Consider the following 14,165-nt stretch of genomic DNA (forward strand, 5'->3'; position numbering starts at 1 on the left):
CACCTTCCTCTCTAGCATCCTACGTGATTTTCCATCTCCATCCCTCTCAAGTTACAGGATAAAAGCTACCTGTCTCCTCAAGTGTGTCAAAAGTGTTTCCCAGGTATTTTCACATCTTCTCCCTCCTTTAAATCTTCCCATAATATCTATCCTTTCTCCTTGTCATATCTGCTTATTTCAGCTCTGTCCTGCTGTTCCTAAGCAACCCCGGTTCAGATCTGTTCTGATCCAATAACACCCAGCAAGTCTCAGTTCTTATGCTCGTAAAGAGAGGAAGCATTGGTTCCAAATTGATCCTTGACTTGCATTTGCTCTGCTGGCTTTTATTTCCTTGACCGTTGACTGCATCTGTCTTCGGCTGGTTACACTTTGTCTGTCTTTCTTCTCAAGTTAGTGAAGTATCTTTTCCTTTCTAGCATCACACTTGGAGGTCTTTCTTCAACTTACAACTACTTAATGAACACCCATGTTCCTGTCATCTAGTTGTAACTATTAATTTAAGCCCAAGTAGGATTATTTTTTGAGTAAATGCCAGGTCTTCTCTCAGTCATAGATAATTCAGTAAGCAACGTGCAGAGGAGAAAAGATGTCCTTCTGTTTGCATACTCACAGGTCTTTGCAGCATATAAATCAAGGCAGCAACAGGAAACAGAGGATATACCCAATGCAGGACAATTTTAGACTGATTTATTTAAAAGTTTGTGGGTATAGGAAATGGTAAGATATAATGCAATAAACTGAGACCAGTGGGCTGTTAGGTTAAAATGGGGATGTGCCAATATCTCTATAGTATACTGACTTAGAATATTTTGGCTATATAGTCAGGAGTGGTATAGCTGGGTCATATAGCAGTTCTATTTTTAGTTGCCTTTTTTTCCTATTGAGGAACCTCCAGTAAATCATTCTTAATACTGTTTAATATTTAGTCAGCAATTAGAACTTGCCAACTGTCTCAAAAGTGTCTTTTATTTTATATCTGTTTTCTTTGGGTTGCCAAACTCCATATGTGATAGTTAATTTTATATGCCAATTTGAGTGGGATCAAGGGTGCCTGGATATTGGCCAAATGTCCTTGTGGATGTTTTTGTGAGGGTGCTTTTGGGTGAATCTGACACATACATTAATGAAAACTGATGTAGTTGCCTTATTGATGTAGCTGGGGTTCATCACTGTGGGAGGGCCTGGGGAGAACAACAGGACAGATTACCGTCTAGATAGGTGAGATCTCCTCTGAACGGGCATCAATTCTACCTCCCTCTGTGTAGAGCAGAAATATTGGCTCTTTCTCTGTTTCCAGCCAGCCTGGTGGACTGTGGATAGGAAGCAACCCGCTGCTGTCCTGCTTCTCAGGCCTTCAGGCTCATAGGGAAACCTTTGCAGTTCTCTGGGCTTGCAGTGTGCAGACGGCAGGCGTTTCCCAGCTCTGTAAAGGAGCAGGACCACAAGGTTCTATACGTTCAGGGTAGCACATGTTTTATGTGGCTGGACTGTTGTGACATCTGTACAGGATATCATCTGCACTGCACACTATTGATGACCCGCACTCCATCCTCACGGTTCATCTGACTTTAACTGCAAGCAGACACCTTCCATGCATTCTGGTTTCCTACCTGAGGCACCCACCACATCTCTTAGCTTTGTGCAGAATGGTGTGTGGGTACTTAATGTCTTCAGGGGAGAATCGTTCACTAAAAGGTCAAGAAGTCACATCCGGCTTCAAATAGACAATTTTGGGTGCATTGTCTATCTCAAGCACGTTAGAGACAGACTAGAGCCTCAGATGTCTATGGTGGTAGGAACTCAACATTGTTCCAGAAGGGCTTTCACTGTTTTCATGCCACTACTTTAGCTTCTGAGCAGGGTATCCCAAATAAATATGTATCTAATTCCTTTTGAAGGAAAAACACAAATCAAAGTAGTATATGAAAATATGTTCATGACTCCTTTTAACTAAAACTATTTACTTAAAGGATTACAATGTACCAACCAGCACATTAGATGCTGCAGATACAATGCTGAAGACTAGAGTGTGTAGATAAACAGGCAATAACCTAATAACAAGGTATAACAGCAGAGCAAACATTGGTGTTACTAGTGGTGAAATATGCAAAAACTATATTTGCTAGGTGTTACGGCAGTGTGAGGAAGGACAAGGGCAGGCAAAAGCATCTTCAGCTTGCATAGAGAGCCCAGCACTAGTTGTACTTTGGGACTGCAGTGTACAGTCATCCAGTCATCCCTTCCTCTGGGCCACACCTATGTGGCCTCGACAGGGGCTTTCAGTCTTGGGAGATATTTGTTCATCTCGTTGTATGGATCAGGGGTGAAGACAAGTCTGAGAAAAAGGACTATACTTTATGCTACCCAATGCTGAAAGAGAATCCGTTCTGCCTGCAAAGTCATCACTGTATCTCACAAGGCTTTTGTAGTCTCTGAACCCTGAGCATGCCCTTTGTCTAATCCTCCTTGGTTCTGCTTTAAGGGGCAGGGTGTGGAATTCCTGGGACTTCTCCACTTCTCTTGCTTTTCCTTGCAATATCCCCAGGCCTTCTGCTTGAGGGCCTCTCATACACCTGAGTGTCCAATGGAGAGACTGTCCTGAGGCTTTCTTGCCCCTAAATTTCCTGTTTTGAGTCTGTGAAACTGATCTTGGCTCCTACTGAGTTGTTTTGCTACCGTCTTTCTGCTGGTGTGGAGCTTGGGTCCTGACTCCCAGCCAGTGATCAGACTACGGACACTTCCAGAACTACAGCCAGCCTTTCTGCAAAGGCTAAAGCAGGAGCTAAACTCTGTTCGCTTCTCAGTGCCTCAAACACTAGGAGCAGTCTAGACAGAACTTTGTGATTTCCAAATGCCCAGACTGGTGCTAGATGTACTAAAGCAGCTTCCTAAAGTGTCCCGACCTCACCACTGAACACACCTCTTAAGTACTTAAGTATTTATCTCTTCAAACAGATGCCTCACTCTTTGAGGATAGGCATAGGTTTTAATTACATTGTATTTCCAGGGATGTGCATGCATACTGACTGGATGAAGGCCTGTGCCAGGTAAGACGAAATGACTAAAAGTCCAACTCAAGATAGCTTAAAACAAAACAAAAATCCTCACCAAACAAATGAAACCCCAGTGAAGTCCAAGGCTCAGGTCGTGCCCTAAGGAGCTCATCTTCAGTGTTTCCCCCTTCTCTCTATTCTGTGTGGCTCTGCGCCCAGGATGAAGTTCACGATGAGAAGTCCCCGGTTCAGCAAGGACTTTAGTTCTAAATGGACCTGATGGTCTTGGCTTGATTCATGTGCCTACCCTGAGGCTGGTTCATTTGGCAGGGATAGGTCTTTGGCTCACCCTTAAAAATAGGGGTGAGGGAACCACCTCCTCAAAGTCCAGGCGCCTGAGATGCGCACACATGCATGCATTCCCGTAAAGGGTACAGGGGCCTGAGATGCGCACACATGCATGCATTTCTGTAAAGGGTACAGGGGCTTGAGATGCGCACACATGCATGCATTCCTGTAAAGGGTACAGGGGCCTGAGATGCGCACACATGCATGCATTCCTGTAAAGGGTACAGGGGCCTGAGATGCGCACACATGCATGCATTCCTGTAAAGGGTACAGGGGCCTGAGATGCGCACACATGCATGCATTCCTGTAAAGGGTACAGGGGCCTGAGATGTGCACACATGCATGCATTTCTGTAAAGGGTACAGGGGCCTGAGATGCGCACGCATGCATGCATTCCTGTAAAGGGTACAGTGGCCTGAGATGTGCACGTATGCATGCATTTCTGTAAAGGGTACAGGGGCCTGAGATGTGCACGCATGCATGCATTTCTGTAAAGGGTACAGGGGCCTGAGATGCACACACACGCATGCATTTCTGTAAAGGGTACAGGGGCCTGAGACACGCACACATGCGTGTATTTCTGTAAAGGGTACAGGGGCCTGAGATGTGCACACATGCGTGCATTCCTGTAAAGAGTACAGGGGCCTGAGACGCGCACACATGCGTGCTTTCCTGTAAAGGGTACAGGGGCCTGAGACGCGCACACATGCGTGCATTCCTGTAAAGGGTGGTGGGAAGCACGAACACAGGCATCCAAAGCAATTCGATTTTTATTTCCACTGCTGAACTTCATGTATCTTTTCTTTAGATTGGACCCTGAGGCATACGGATACTGGCCCACACTCTTGTTCAGTGACTGACAGGTCTTCCCGAGGTCAGGGTTGAACTTCCGGTGTGGCGTGGTCCTCAGAGACTCCGTTTCTTCAGCGTACATTTTGGCTCCGCTTGTCCCATTCACACTCAACTGTTTCCAGTCAGCTTCACAGCGCAGGCAATGTCCTTTTAGACTCTTTGGCAACCAGTGAGTCATGTATACAAAGAACTATTCAAAGCAAAATGTGCTCAGTCGCTAAAAGAGGGCTGAAAAGATGTTTGTCAAGCCGAGATAAAGGCCTGCAACATCTGCCCGGAGCACGACAGCAGACAGGCCATCCAGGGACTATGAAGCACCCAGGACAAAGTCAAGTAGAGGATGGATAATGGTACCACCTGTGAGGAAAGTGCAGCGGCTAGCACTAGTGCCCAGTACATCCCAGATGCCACTCTAAGACCTTTAACTCACCGCATCTCCACAACATGGTTTCAAGTAGACAAAATTATTCCCCGTCTTTACATAGTTTGCTCAAAGTCACACGGTCAGGAAGTAGAACACCACTGGGTTCCTGTCAATGGAAAGGCCAGACACAGAGTTAATCGCCAAGTTGGAATTCTTTGAGCGGCTGTGCCATCTTTCTCCATGGACTCAAACATTCCGAAAGCTGAACTGGGTCTGGCTCACGTTTGTGTTTATTCTAGAACACCTGTATTTAGGTAGACGTTAAATACATACTTGCTTCAAATAGGCCAGCCTCACAGTACACCAGTGTTTTTCAAAGCATCGTGTTACTGGAGTGGGCACTGCTTCACAAACCCAGGTTAGAGCACAGACAGGAAGTTAGGGACCGTAATGGGGGGTTTCGGTTCTGACTGTGTGATCGGGCAAGGGACCAGGCTTCAAGGTGCAGGTTTTCCCTATGATGAAACAGGGTAAAAATGGATCGAACATGCTCCACAAAGACCCAGGGAACATACAGTAACTGCAAATAAGGCTTACTAAATTCTTACAACATTTAAGAGGAAAGCTGCTACAAGAAGCCAGAGGATTTTTCTTAGTTTCACCACAATTTCAGTAATCAGTGCATTAGGATAGAATGGACGAGGTCAGTTTTAATGATGGAGATTATTTTTAGAACATCAAAAGAGTGGGAAACACAGCTCATCTGAAGGATATGCATGTGTGGACATACATGGAACCAGACGCCAGTTTCTGTGGACTCACAGAGACTTCTAAGACCTGGGCTCTGGGCCTCACATTCACGCGAAGAGTTGGCCACGTGTGACCCAAAGGCTAATCACAGTCTCTGAGACAATTTCTTTTTCTCTTTTCTCTAAAATGGACGTAATCTACTTCAAAGAGCTGTTGTGGAGATTAAGAAAAACCATGCCTGTATGCCTGGCTGTGCACCACAAATCAGCGATTACCACACCACCTCTGCGGGAGAGTTCGTTCCACAAAGAAGAGCCATTGTTTCTCCGGCCTGACCCCACTCACGAGGTCGAGGAGGGCAAGAAAGGTGCCTTAAACTGCCGGGAGTGGGGAGCTCAGCCATTCCCGGCCGGGCCGCAAGGCCTTCTCCACTTCCTAACCTCCCCTTTGGGGGAAAGCCCAGCTCCGCGCACTTTCGGCGGCCGCGGCCCCATCCTGGATCTTCCCTGTCGCGAGTGTTCCGCCGCAGGACAGCGAGGGTTCCGCAGCTGCTTCCACGCCCCGCGTCCCGTCGGCTCCGGGCAGCCACAGTGGCCTTCCAACCCGACCTCCAGCCGGGATTGGCGGGCGGGGCGGAGGCGGGGGAGAGGGCGGGGGCGGAGAGCGGTTTCTCGTGCGCGCCTCCTCGGCGCATTACGGTACCCTCGTTCCGGGCTCCCGCGGCCGGCCCAGCCTCGCGGTGGGGTCCGGAGAGCCGACTGGCGAGCGCGCGGGAGGGAGGGAGGGAGGGAGAGCGAGCGGGAGCGCGAGGAAGGAGGCCGCCCAGCCCCGCGCTCAGCCCCGCGCCGCCGCAGCCATGGCGGAGCGCCGCGCCTTCGCGCAGAAGATCAGCAGGTACGCGGCGGGGAACCGGGCCGGGTCTCGGGGGGGTGGGGGGGGGTGGGAGTGGGAGGGTGGGTGTGGCGCGGCCCCCGGGCCTGGCCCGGCGCGATCCGAGGCCTGCAGCCCGCGCCTCGCCAGGCCCGCAGGGCGTGCGGCTGCCAGCTCGGCGGTTCTTTGTGTCCGCAGTGGAGTCCGCTCCGGCGCTCCACGCCCACGCCCCGGCTCCCGGCACCCCAACAAAAGGAACTGGCGAGGAGGCCACGGCGCTCACGCCCGCACCCGCCGCCACCGCTGACAGCACCCCGGGTGTCCCCTCCGCACCGCCGGCTCTGCACCCGCGCCTGCACATGCACACTAAGGCCGCAGTACAAAGTTGCGGGCTTCGGGACACGGGGGCACCCCGCTTCCCCCCGTGGGCTGGGTGGGCGCCCTTTCTCTCGCCTCAGGGAGAGATGGATGACCTGACCCGCACTGTGCTTTATGCATGGGCCTAGCGTTCAAGTCCTAGGAGTAAGCCACCCACCTAAGATACGGTTTCCCAGTAGTTTACCTCCCGGTCCAGATAAAAATTAAAGAATATTTGTAGCATTTAACTATGGAATGTTCTTACGGATAAGGCGCTAGGCAGTTTTTTTGTTTGCTTGTTTCAATAAAACCTTCCCCCCCTCCCTGTGACTTATAAAGAAAGACAACATTCAAGTGAATTCTTTTGGCAGTTGTATTTTATTTATGTGGTTCTAAATCTTTTTAGCTTGTTGACATTTCTAGAAGATTTTTGGATATGTCAGAGAAAGGCATTTTTAGCTACTGAACCTCCACAGTATAAAGGGTTTTGGTTTTTTTTTCATTTAAAACTAACATCTCATTTTGCATCTCGCCTTTGACCAAGATCAGGTGTAAAATGTCTCTTTTTAATTTTGAGTTTTAAGATGTGTTTTTCATTTTCTTCTTAAGAGGTAAAATAAGTTCTTAGGAACGTGGGCGCTGCTGGAAGGCTAAGATGAAGTCAGATGCTGAGTGTTGTTTTCTAAATCGGGACCTTGCTGAAAGTTGTCCCATCTGAAAGTTGGTAAATAGTGGTGCTTAGCTTATAAGAGTACTATGAACGATAAATGGTCAGTTTTGTATAAAATGCATAGTTAACATAGTGTTAACTATGTTATACCCATACTGTATCATATGTATACCCATACTGTCATCAGATACTTGTGATTGGGGTTGGAAATGAATAATACTAACAATAATTTTATTATTGCTATTATTATTTCCAATCCCAATTGTTTTTGGGCCTTAAGGCATACTATTAATGGACATACATGTCTTATACGTTTCTTTTAAATAGAGCTAGAGTTTATGTCTTATACAGCAAGCACACCTTTGAGGGTAAGGGATGACATAAAGGCACATTGCCTCTTGTCTGTGAATGGAGTTAGCAGGAGGAACTGGACTGGCCTCAAGAAAGAGAATAGAATCCGTTGTGGAAAACAGCCTCAAATACAAGTAAGGATAGTCTCGAAGGGTATAAAATTAAGGCAGGGGAATGAAGAGTATGTGCCTTGCAAGAGGGACACTTGGGTAGACATGGCAATGGTGAGGGATTGATTGGACGTGGAAGTTGAGGAAGAGGGAGACGTGCAGCTCTCTAACTGGGGAGCCCGCTGGAAAGTAGAAGGGGTCACTGAGGTCCATGCGTCGGGGATGCAGTTTAAGAGTGGGAGAGACTACTGGATGGAAATGATGCAGGTCTGGACCTCTTGACTTTGAGGGTTTGTAAGTCATTATCCGCTAGATTTTTGGTGCTGGTTTGAGTCACAGGAGAGACTGGGGATCTGGAATCCAGAATCATCTGCAAGTAGATTGGACAGCAAACCAGGGACAGAGTGCTGTATGTAGCTGTAGAGTGTATTAGTAAGTAGCTGTTATGAGTGAACTGTCCTGCCTGTTACCGAGTTTCATAAGTAATCCTGGAGAAGGAAGGATAGCTGTACTCGTGAGTTCCCTACCAGTGGCAACAGGACAACGTGTGGGGATAGATCGGAGTTGGCAGCCTGACGCTGCCACTCATTGCATAGACTTGAGCATCGACTGGACTCCGTTTCCACTTGCCCTACAGATGGTTATAGTTCTAGGACTTTCCTCGGAGGGCTGCTGTGAGGTTAAAGAAACCAGTCTCTCTCAGATGCTTAGAATGAAGCCTTGTGTGCAGTAAGCGCTTAGTCAATAGAGCTGTTTCATTTTTGCAGTGTTGATGAAATGAGGCTTAGGACCTTTCCTTCAGAGTGACAATCTTTTCCATAATGGATGTATATATGAAATTCATTGCTCTATAAAAAGCTTCTGCCGTGTGATACGTTAGGAAAAAAAGGTTCATGATGGTCCAGAAATCTTTATGAAGACCTGTGCTGATCAGCTTTTCCCCCTGAGATCTTTTTTCAGCCCTCTGCATGGACTGTTGTTGATTTTTGGAGGCTGGGATCAGATTTTGAAAGTTCTTTATTCATGAACCCCTGACCGGACTGCTTACCTCAGCTCAGCCTTGTCAAGCACAATGCATTTTGTCCATGTCAAGAACTTGCCTCTTCTCTGATCTTTCTCCTTTCTGAGGACATGGCTTATGCAGTTATGAAGATTAACTATGTGTAGAGTAATGCTATAGGATTTCATTTGGACCATTTTATCCTGTGACTTGATATTTAACAAGAGAATGGACATCTGTGTCCATTTTTACTAGATTCTTATCCATATAACCTAGAGAGGCACAACAACATAGTAAAGAATATTGATTTGGGGGCCAAATTGCACAGGTCGAAACTCTGCCTACACTGCATTATAGCTGGGCAGTTCTGAACGTTTGATCAGGTCTTTTTGTTTTGGTTTCCAAAAGCCCCCATACAATTAGTGGGAGGATTAAATGAATGAATACCCTTGAAACTGCCTGGGACATGAGCATTAAAAAATGTTAGCCCCTGCCTTTTTTTTTTTTTTAACCAGTGGCTAATTTTTATTTGCTAATAGTAGTTTCTATTTTCCAGATGAGACATCATTGCCTAAATTGTCATTCAAATCCTTGCCTTCTGGACTCCCCCCCACCCCCCTTTTGAGACAGGGTTTCTCTGTGTAACAGCTCTGGCTGTCCTGGAACTTTTTTTTTTTTGACGAGGCTGCCCTCGAACTCACAGAAATCTACTTGCCTCCCGAGTGCTGGGATTACAGACGTCTGCCACCACTGCCTGGCCAGTTACTGTATTTTTTTATTTGTATTTTCTTTTTGCAGCATATTTTCATGGTATTCCCCCCTCCACTGTTAATGTCACAACTTTATGCTTATTTTCTTGTCGTTCCTCTTTTGATTAGCTATAATTTTTTGTCAAGAGGCAGAATTAATGAAAACATTTTTGGGGAGAGGCCTGAATGTAGTCTTATTTAATAGTAGCCCAAACTTGACTCTTATGTGTTAGTGATTCTGACTTTGTTTTAGTTCCATGTGTTGGTAATTGCACGGCCCACTTTTTTCTTTGGGCTTATAGACGTCCCAGATCTTTTGTTCACCTTATCCTCACAAATCCTTTTAGTTTTGTTGAACCCAGGGCAGCATGAGCGTTAGGTGGGCGCTCTGTACTGCTGATCCCCACCCCAGCCCTTAGCTCACTGGTGTTTAATGCTCAGAATCTAGTCCGCTTCTACCTTCTAGGGAGACTAGGACCGAGTTTTTCTTTATTACCATCTTTCAGATGAAGTTACTCCAAATTCCTCTCCCCTCTCTCTGAGACAGTCTCCCTATGTAGCCAGGCTGGCTTTGAACCCTGATCTTCCTGCCTTAGCCACTGTTGTGCTGGGATGATGGCCCCATGTGTCATTGGAATCTTAAAGCCTACTTCTGATCACTTCTGATCAGTTTTTGAGAATCTTGGCTCTACACGTTCCCCTTTCCATTCTAACTTTTTTTTTTAAGATTTATTTATTTATCATGTATACAACATTCCTTCCATGTACGCCTGCATGCCAGAAGAGGGCACCAGATATCATTATAGATGATAAAGGATTTGAACTCAGGTCCTCTGGAAGAGCAGTCAGTGTTCTTAACCTCTGAGCCATCTCTCCAGCCCCCCATTCTAACATTTTTATCCCCTTTAAGAGATCTTTCTCTTCTGTCATAAAACTTCCTATGCCTGTCCCAGTACAAAACAAAGACCTACTGAGTTATCTGGACTTCCTAACTGCCCACAATTACTGGTTTTTCATTTCTAGTCACTGTTCTCTCAGGTATATGGTAGCGTCATGACTGTTTCCTGCTTTGTCTCTTAGGAATGCTTAGGCTGTGTGAGCAAGCTTAGTTTATGTGTTCCTAAGTTGTAGATCTGGAGTTAACTTTTGACCATTTCCCCTGCCTTAGCACTGATTTCAGGAGCTATGGCCCTCTCCCGTATCTCTTAGCTGCCTCCTTCCTCCCCTTGACTTGCTATAAAGTAACAAAGTGAGTGAACTTCAGTTACAACAATAAATGAATTTTACAGTCTAATTTTTGGAAAAGAAACAAGAAAGCGAACAATAGATACTGCTATCTGGGTCTTGACTTTTCAAATCTAGTGCCCTGTAGATGCTAAAACTTAGAAGTGTTTGCCTGCCTCCTCAGTCCAGCCCTATTTCCACACCTCCCTAGGCAATCCCAGCCCCAGTCTCTCCACCCTCTTACTCACTTGTGTTACAGGCTCCCCAAGGCACAGCTTTAATCAGGAATACAGTTTTCTGACAGTGGGGAGTCCAAACATTCCCTTGTGTCCTAAGGTTCTCTGTAGTCTGGTCTCTTTTGTTGACTCATTCTTTAGTTTACCCCTTGCTCTCCAGTCAGAGGTGTTTCCACTGTATGATAACTGTAGCTATGGCACTGTAAATCACAGCTGTAACTATTCTGTTGTGCTTGTTTTCATTTGTGATTTATATTACTTAAATTTTTTTGTATGCCTCATTTTTTAAAAATAGAAGATCTATTTAGTATCTGTGTCATGTGTGTATATGTGTGTGTGCATGGTATGTACTGTCATGCATGTGGGGGTCAGAGGACAACTGCAGAAGTCAGTTCTCTCCTTCTACCATGTGGGTCCCAGGCTGGTGGCAAGTGCCTTTATCTACTGTGCCATCTCACAGCTGTTGGGATAAATCTTTCTTTGAACATCTTGCTGCTGTGGCACATGCATGCACCCCTTCCTAAAGAAATAGTAAAAGTATAACTTAGAAATTTCAATCAAACAAGGCACATCCTGCCCGTTCTCAGATTACTCCAGCCCACTGCGCTTCACCTGTGTTTTCTTCTTATCACCTGTGCATGCATTTCTAAGCAATATGGTTTTTCTTTTCCGCTTTTGAAGGTATTTGAACAGTATTGTATTGCATGTTTGTTAACTTTATTCTCTTGCTTTTGCTAAAATTTTATTGTGTCGTTCATTCATGATTGTACTTAAAGTTCATTTTTTGTGGTTTTGTAGTGTGTTTTATTGCATAAGTACGCCATGATGCAGTTTCTGACTACTAGACAGCATGTGTATTCTGGGACCCATCTATGCATATGTTCTTTTAGGGCTGTGATTCTCAACCTCCCTAATGATACAACCCTTTAATACAATTCCTCAGGCTTTGGTGACCCCTGATCACAAAACTATTTCATTGCTACTTCATAACTGTAATTTTGCTACTGTTATGAATTGCAATGTAAATATCTAATAATGCAGGATTGTCCCTATGAAAGGGTCATTCAACCTGAGCCCCAAAGGATCGTGACCCACCAGCTGACAATTTCTGCTCCGAGGAATACTTAATTCCTGGTTGAGAGGTATTTTGTTGTTATTTGTAGCAATTTTATTTATCACCGGGTTTCTTAGGTGAGGCTTAGCTGTTGTCTAAAGTGATCGTAGAGATTTTCGCACCTACCACAATGTTGCTTTCCATAGTTGCTGTTACTCGGTGTTGCCAAGTTTTTCAGTTCTGTCAGTGTTTTGGATTCATGATGCTAGCGGGTTGTAAAGTTTTAATTTTTATTTTCTGGATTATTAATGAAGTTGAGCTCTGCTTTGTATGTTTATTGACCATTTATTTGAATGCCTTGTTTTGTTTAAATTGCCTATTTAAATCTTTGTAGCCATCCCCTCTCTATTTTTTCCTTTTGATTTTGTGTGGGAACTTTGCGTACAGCCAGTGTACTAATCGTTTATTGTTATTTGTATAGTGACACCTCATTATTACTTATTTCTCATTCTTTCTATGTAACTTCTTGAAAAGTAAGTTCTTAGTTTTAACACTCCTTGTATTTTTGTTGTTATTATTCTATGTTTATGTTATTACGGTTATTATTTTATATTTGTTTGTTTGCTTGTTTTTCGAGACAGGATCCCATGTAGTCCAGGTTGACCTATGTAGTGGATGATGACCTGATTTTGCACTTCAATCTTTCTGCCTCTACCTCCTGAGGGCTGGGATTGCAGGTTACTATGTCCAGTTTATGGAATGTTGGAGATCAAACCCAGGGCTTCCTGCAGGCTAGACAGTTCCGAACTGAACTCAGTTCAACCCCAGTACCTTATGGCTCTTGCATAAGACATCTCTCCTCATCCTGAGACAAACATTGCCTGTATTAACACAAACCTGAGCTGAGGTTTGTGTTCCACCTGACTTAACATGGGAGCAGAATGGACTTGTAACTTCCACCTCTGCCGTAAAGTCTGATTTTGTTCCATAGATCTGGTTGTGTGCCTTTTAACCAGTCATAGTGGTTTTAATTCTAAATACCTTCAGGATTTAGTAGACCGGTTAGTCCCTCTTTTTTTTTTTTTAAAGTATGTTGGTTTCATTTAGCCCTTAGAAAGTCTATGTAAATTTTAGATTATATCTTACTCCCCAAAATAAAAAACAAACAAAAAATCCAAAAACTTCCCATCCATACCCTGTTAGACTTGTATTGGAGTTCCATTAAACTTACACATCAGTTTGGTGGAAAATGATGGTTTTTTAATACCATTTGCAATCCACAGCATCTCTCTTCAGTTATCTAGGACTTTGTTATCACAGAAGAAAGCTCCATGGCTGCCTTTAGTCAGGTTTATGTCTAGGTACCCAACAACTTTATATCCAGCTGTATCTCACTACACTCTTATTGATAATAAAGCATGGCTGTAGATTCTTTGATAGTTTCTACATATATAGTTGTATTTTCTGGGAGTTACAAAAGTTTATTATTTTTCAGCTGTTAGTAACTTTAAAATTTTATGTATGTACGTATATGTATTTTGCTCTGCAGTTGGATCATAATATGTCCCACCTGGTGGTCCCCAGGTGGCTTTTGGGAAGTTGATGGGACTTTTAAGAGCTGGAACCTAGGGAGAGGTCTGTAGGTCATTGGAAGCATAGCACTGACTTAAGGGCCCTCGCCTATTCCTCTTTTCTTTTTGCTTTCTGGTCATAAAGACCCAAGTTTGCTCTGCCATATCCATACCCCATGATGTGTTACTTACTATGGGCCTTAAGGAATGGGGCTGTTGGCATGGACTAGAACTTCTGAAAGTGAGTCCAAAGAAAACTTTGGTGTCTTGCTGTAGTGAAGGAATGATGGCTGTTAACTTACATTACTGTGTGGTTATTACTATTGGTGTTTAACATTGTAGAGTGTTCTTGTTAGGTTTGTGAGCTCAAAGGCAAAGCATTCTGTGTTTCACTTTTGAGCCAGATAGACTTTATTCCCTAGAAACAGAGGCTAAGGATTGAGAATTGAAGCTTTGTTTGGGAATTACAATCCTAGGGCATCAGGAACAAGGGGAAGTAGGCGAGGTTCAGAGCGATGAGAGGTGCTGGAAGGTGAAGGCATGTCTTCCTGGATGCTGCTTCACAAAGAACCTGAGAGCAGTTGGCAGGTGTGTTTGTTGGCCGCGAAGAGTATGTGTGGACAGAGAAAGACTTCTCAGATCAGTCGAATATTGCCGGAAGTCTAC

General features: G+C 44.9%; 2 protein-coding genes across 6 annotated transcripts in view; one reads left to right on the top strand and one right to left on the bottom strand.

Annotated features, from left to right (window-relative positions):
• Positions 1-4,093: 4,093 nt before the first annotated feature.
• LOC146895106 (uncharacterized) lies at positions 4,094-6,001 on the bottom strand. Its single transcript, XM_085685959.1, has 2 exons — positions 5,591-6,001; positions 4,094-4,723 (listed from the first exon to the last, which is right to left on the bottom strand). The coding sequence occupies exons 1-2, from the start codon at positions 5,999-6,001 to the stop codon at positions 4,658-4,660; spliced, it is 477 nt and encodes a 158-aa protein (XP_085542085.1). The 3' UTR covers positions 4,094-4,657.
• A 77-nt stretch (positions 6,002-6,078) lies between these two features.
• Dock7 (dedicator of cytokinesis 7) overlaps positions 6,079-14,165 on the top strand; it is a 192,184-nt gene continuing 184,097 nt past the window's right edge. For 4 of the 5 annotated variants that reach the window (XM_085686294.2, XM_085686295.2, XM_085686296.2 and 1 more), the window contains exon 1: positions 6,080-6,201. In XM_085686294.2, coding sequence (XP_085542420.1) covers positions 6,164-6,201 — 38 coding nt within the window. In that variant the 5' untranslated portion in view covers positions 6,080-6,163. Of the gene's footprint in view, positions 6,202-14,165 lie in introns of all 5 variants that reach the window. The other variant, XM_085686298.2, reaches the window with a different exon arrangement.

Source organism: Myodes glareolus, chromosome 3 (assembly GCF_982192425.1).
Source record: "Myodes glareolus chromosome 3, mMyoGla1.1, whole genome shotgun sequence".
NCBI classification, from domain to species: domain Eukaryota; kingdom Metazoa; phylum Chordata; class Mammalia; order Rodentia; family Cricetidae; genus Myodes; species Myodes glareolus.

What these genes read in the sequence shown, in the direction of transcription:
- LOC146895106 (XM_085685959.1), bottom strand. Translation starts at nt 6,001, where the DNA reads ATGCGCCGAGGAGGCGCGCACGAGAAACCGCTCTCCGCCCCCGCCCTC. An exon ending in GAACGAACTCTCCCGCAGAG is followed by an intron (nt 4,724 to 5,590) that starts GTGGTGTGGTAA and finishes TTCCATTGACAG; the next exon opens with GAACCCAGTGGTGTTCTACT.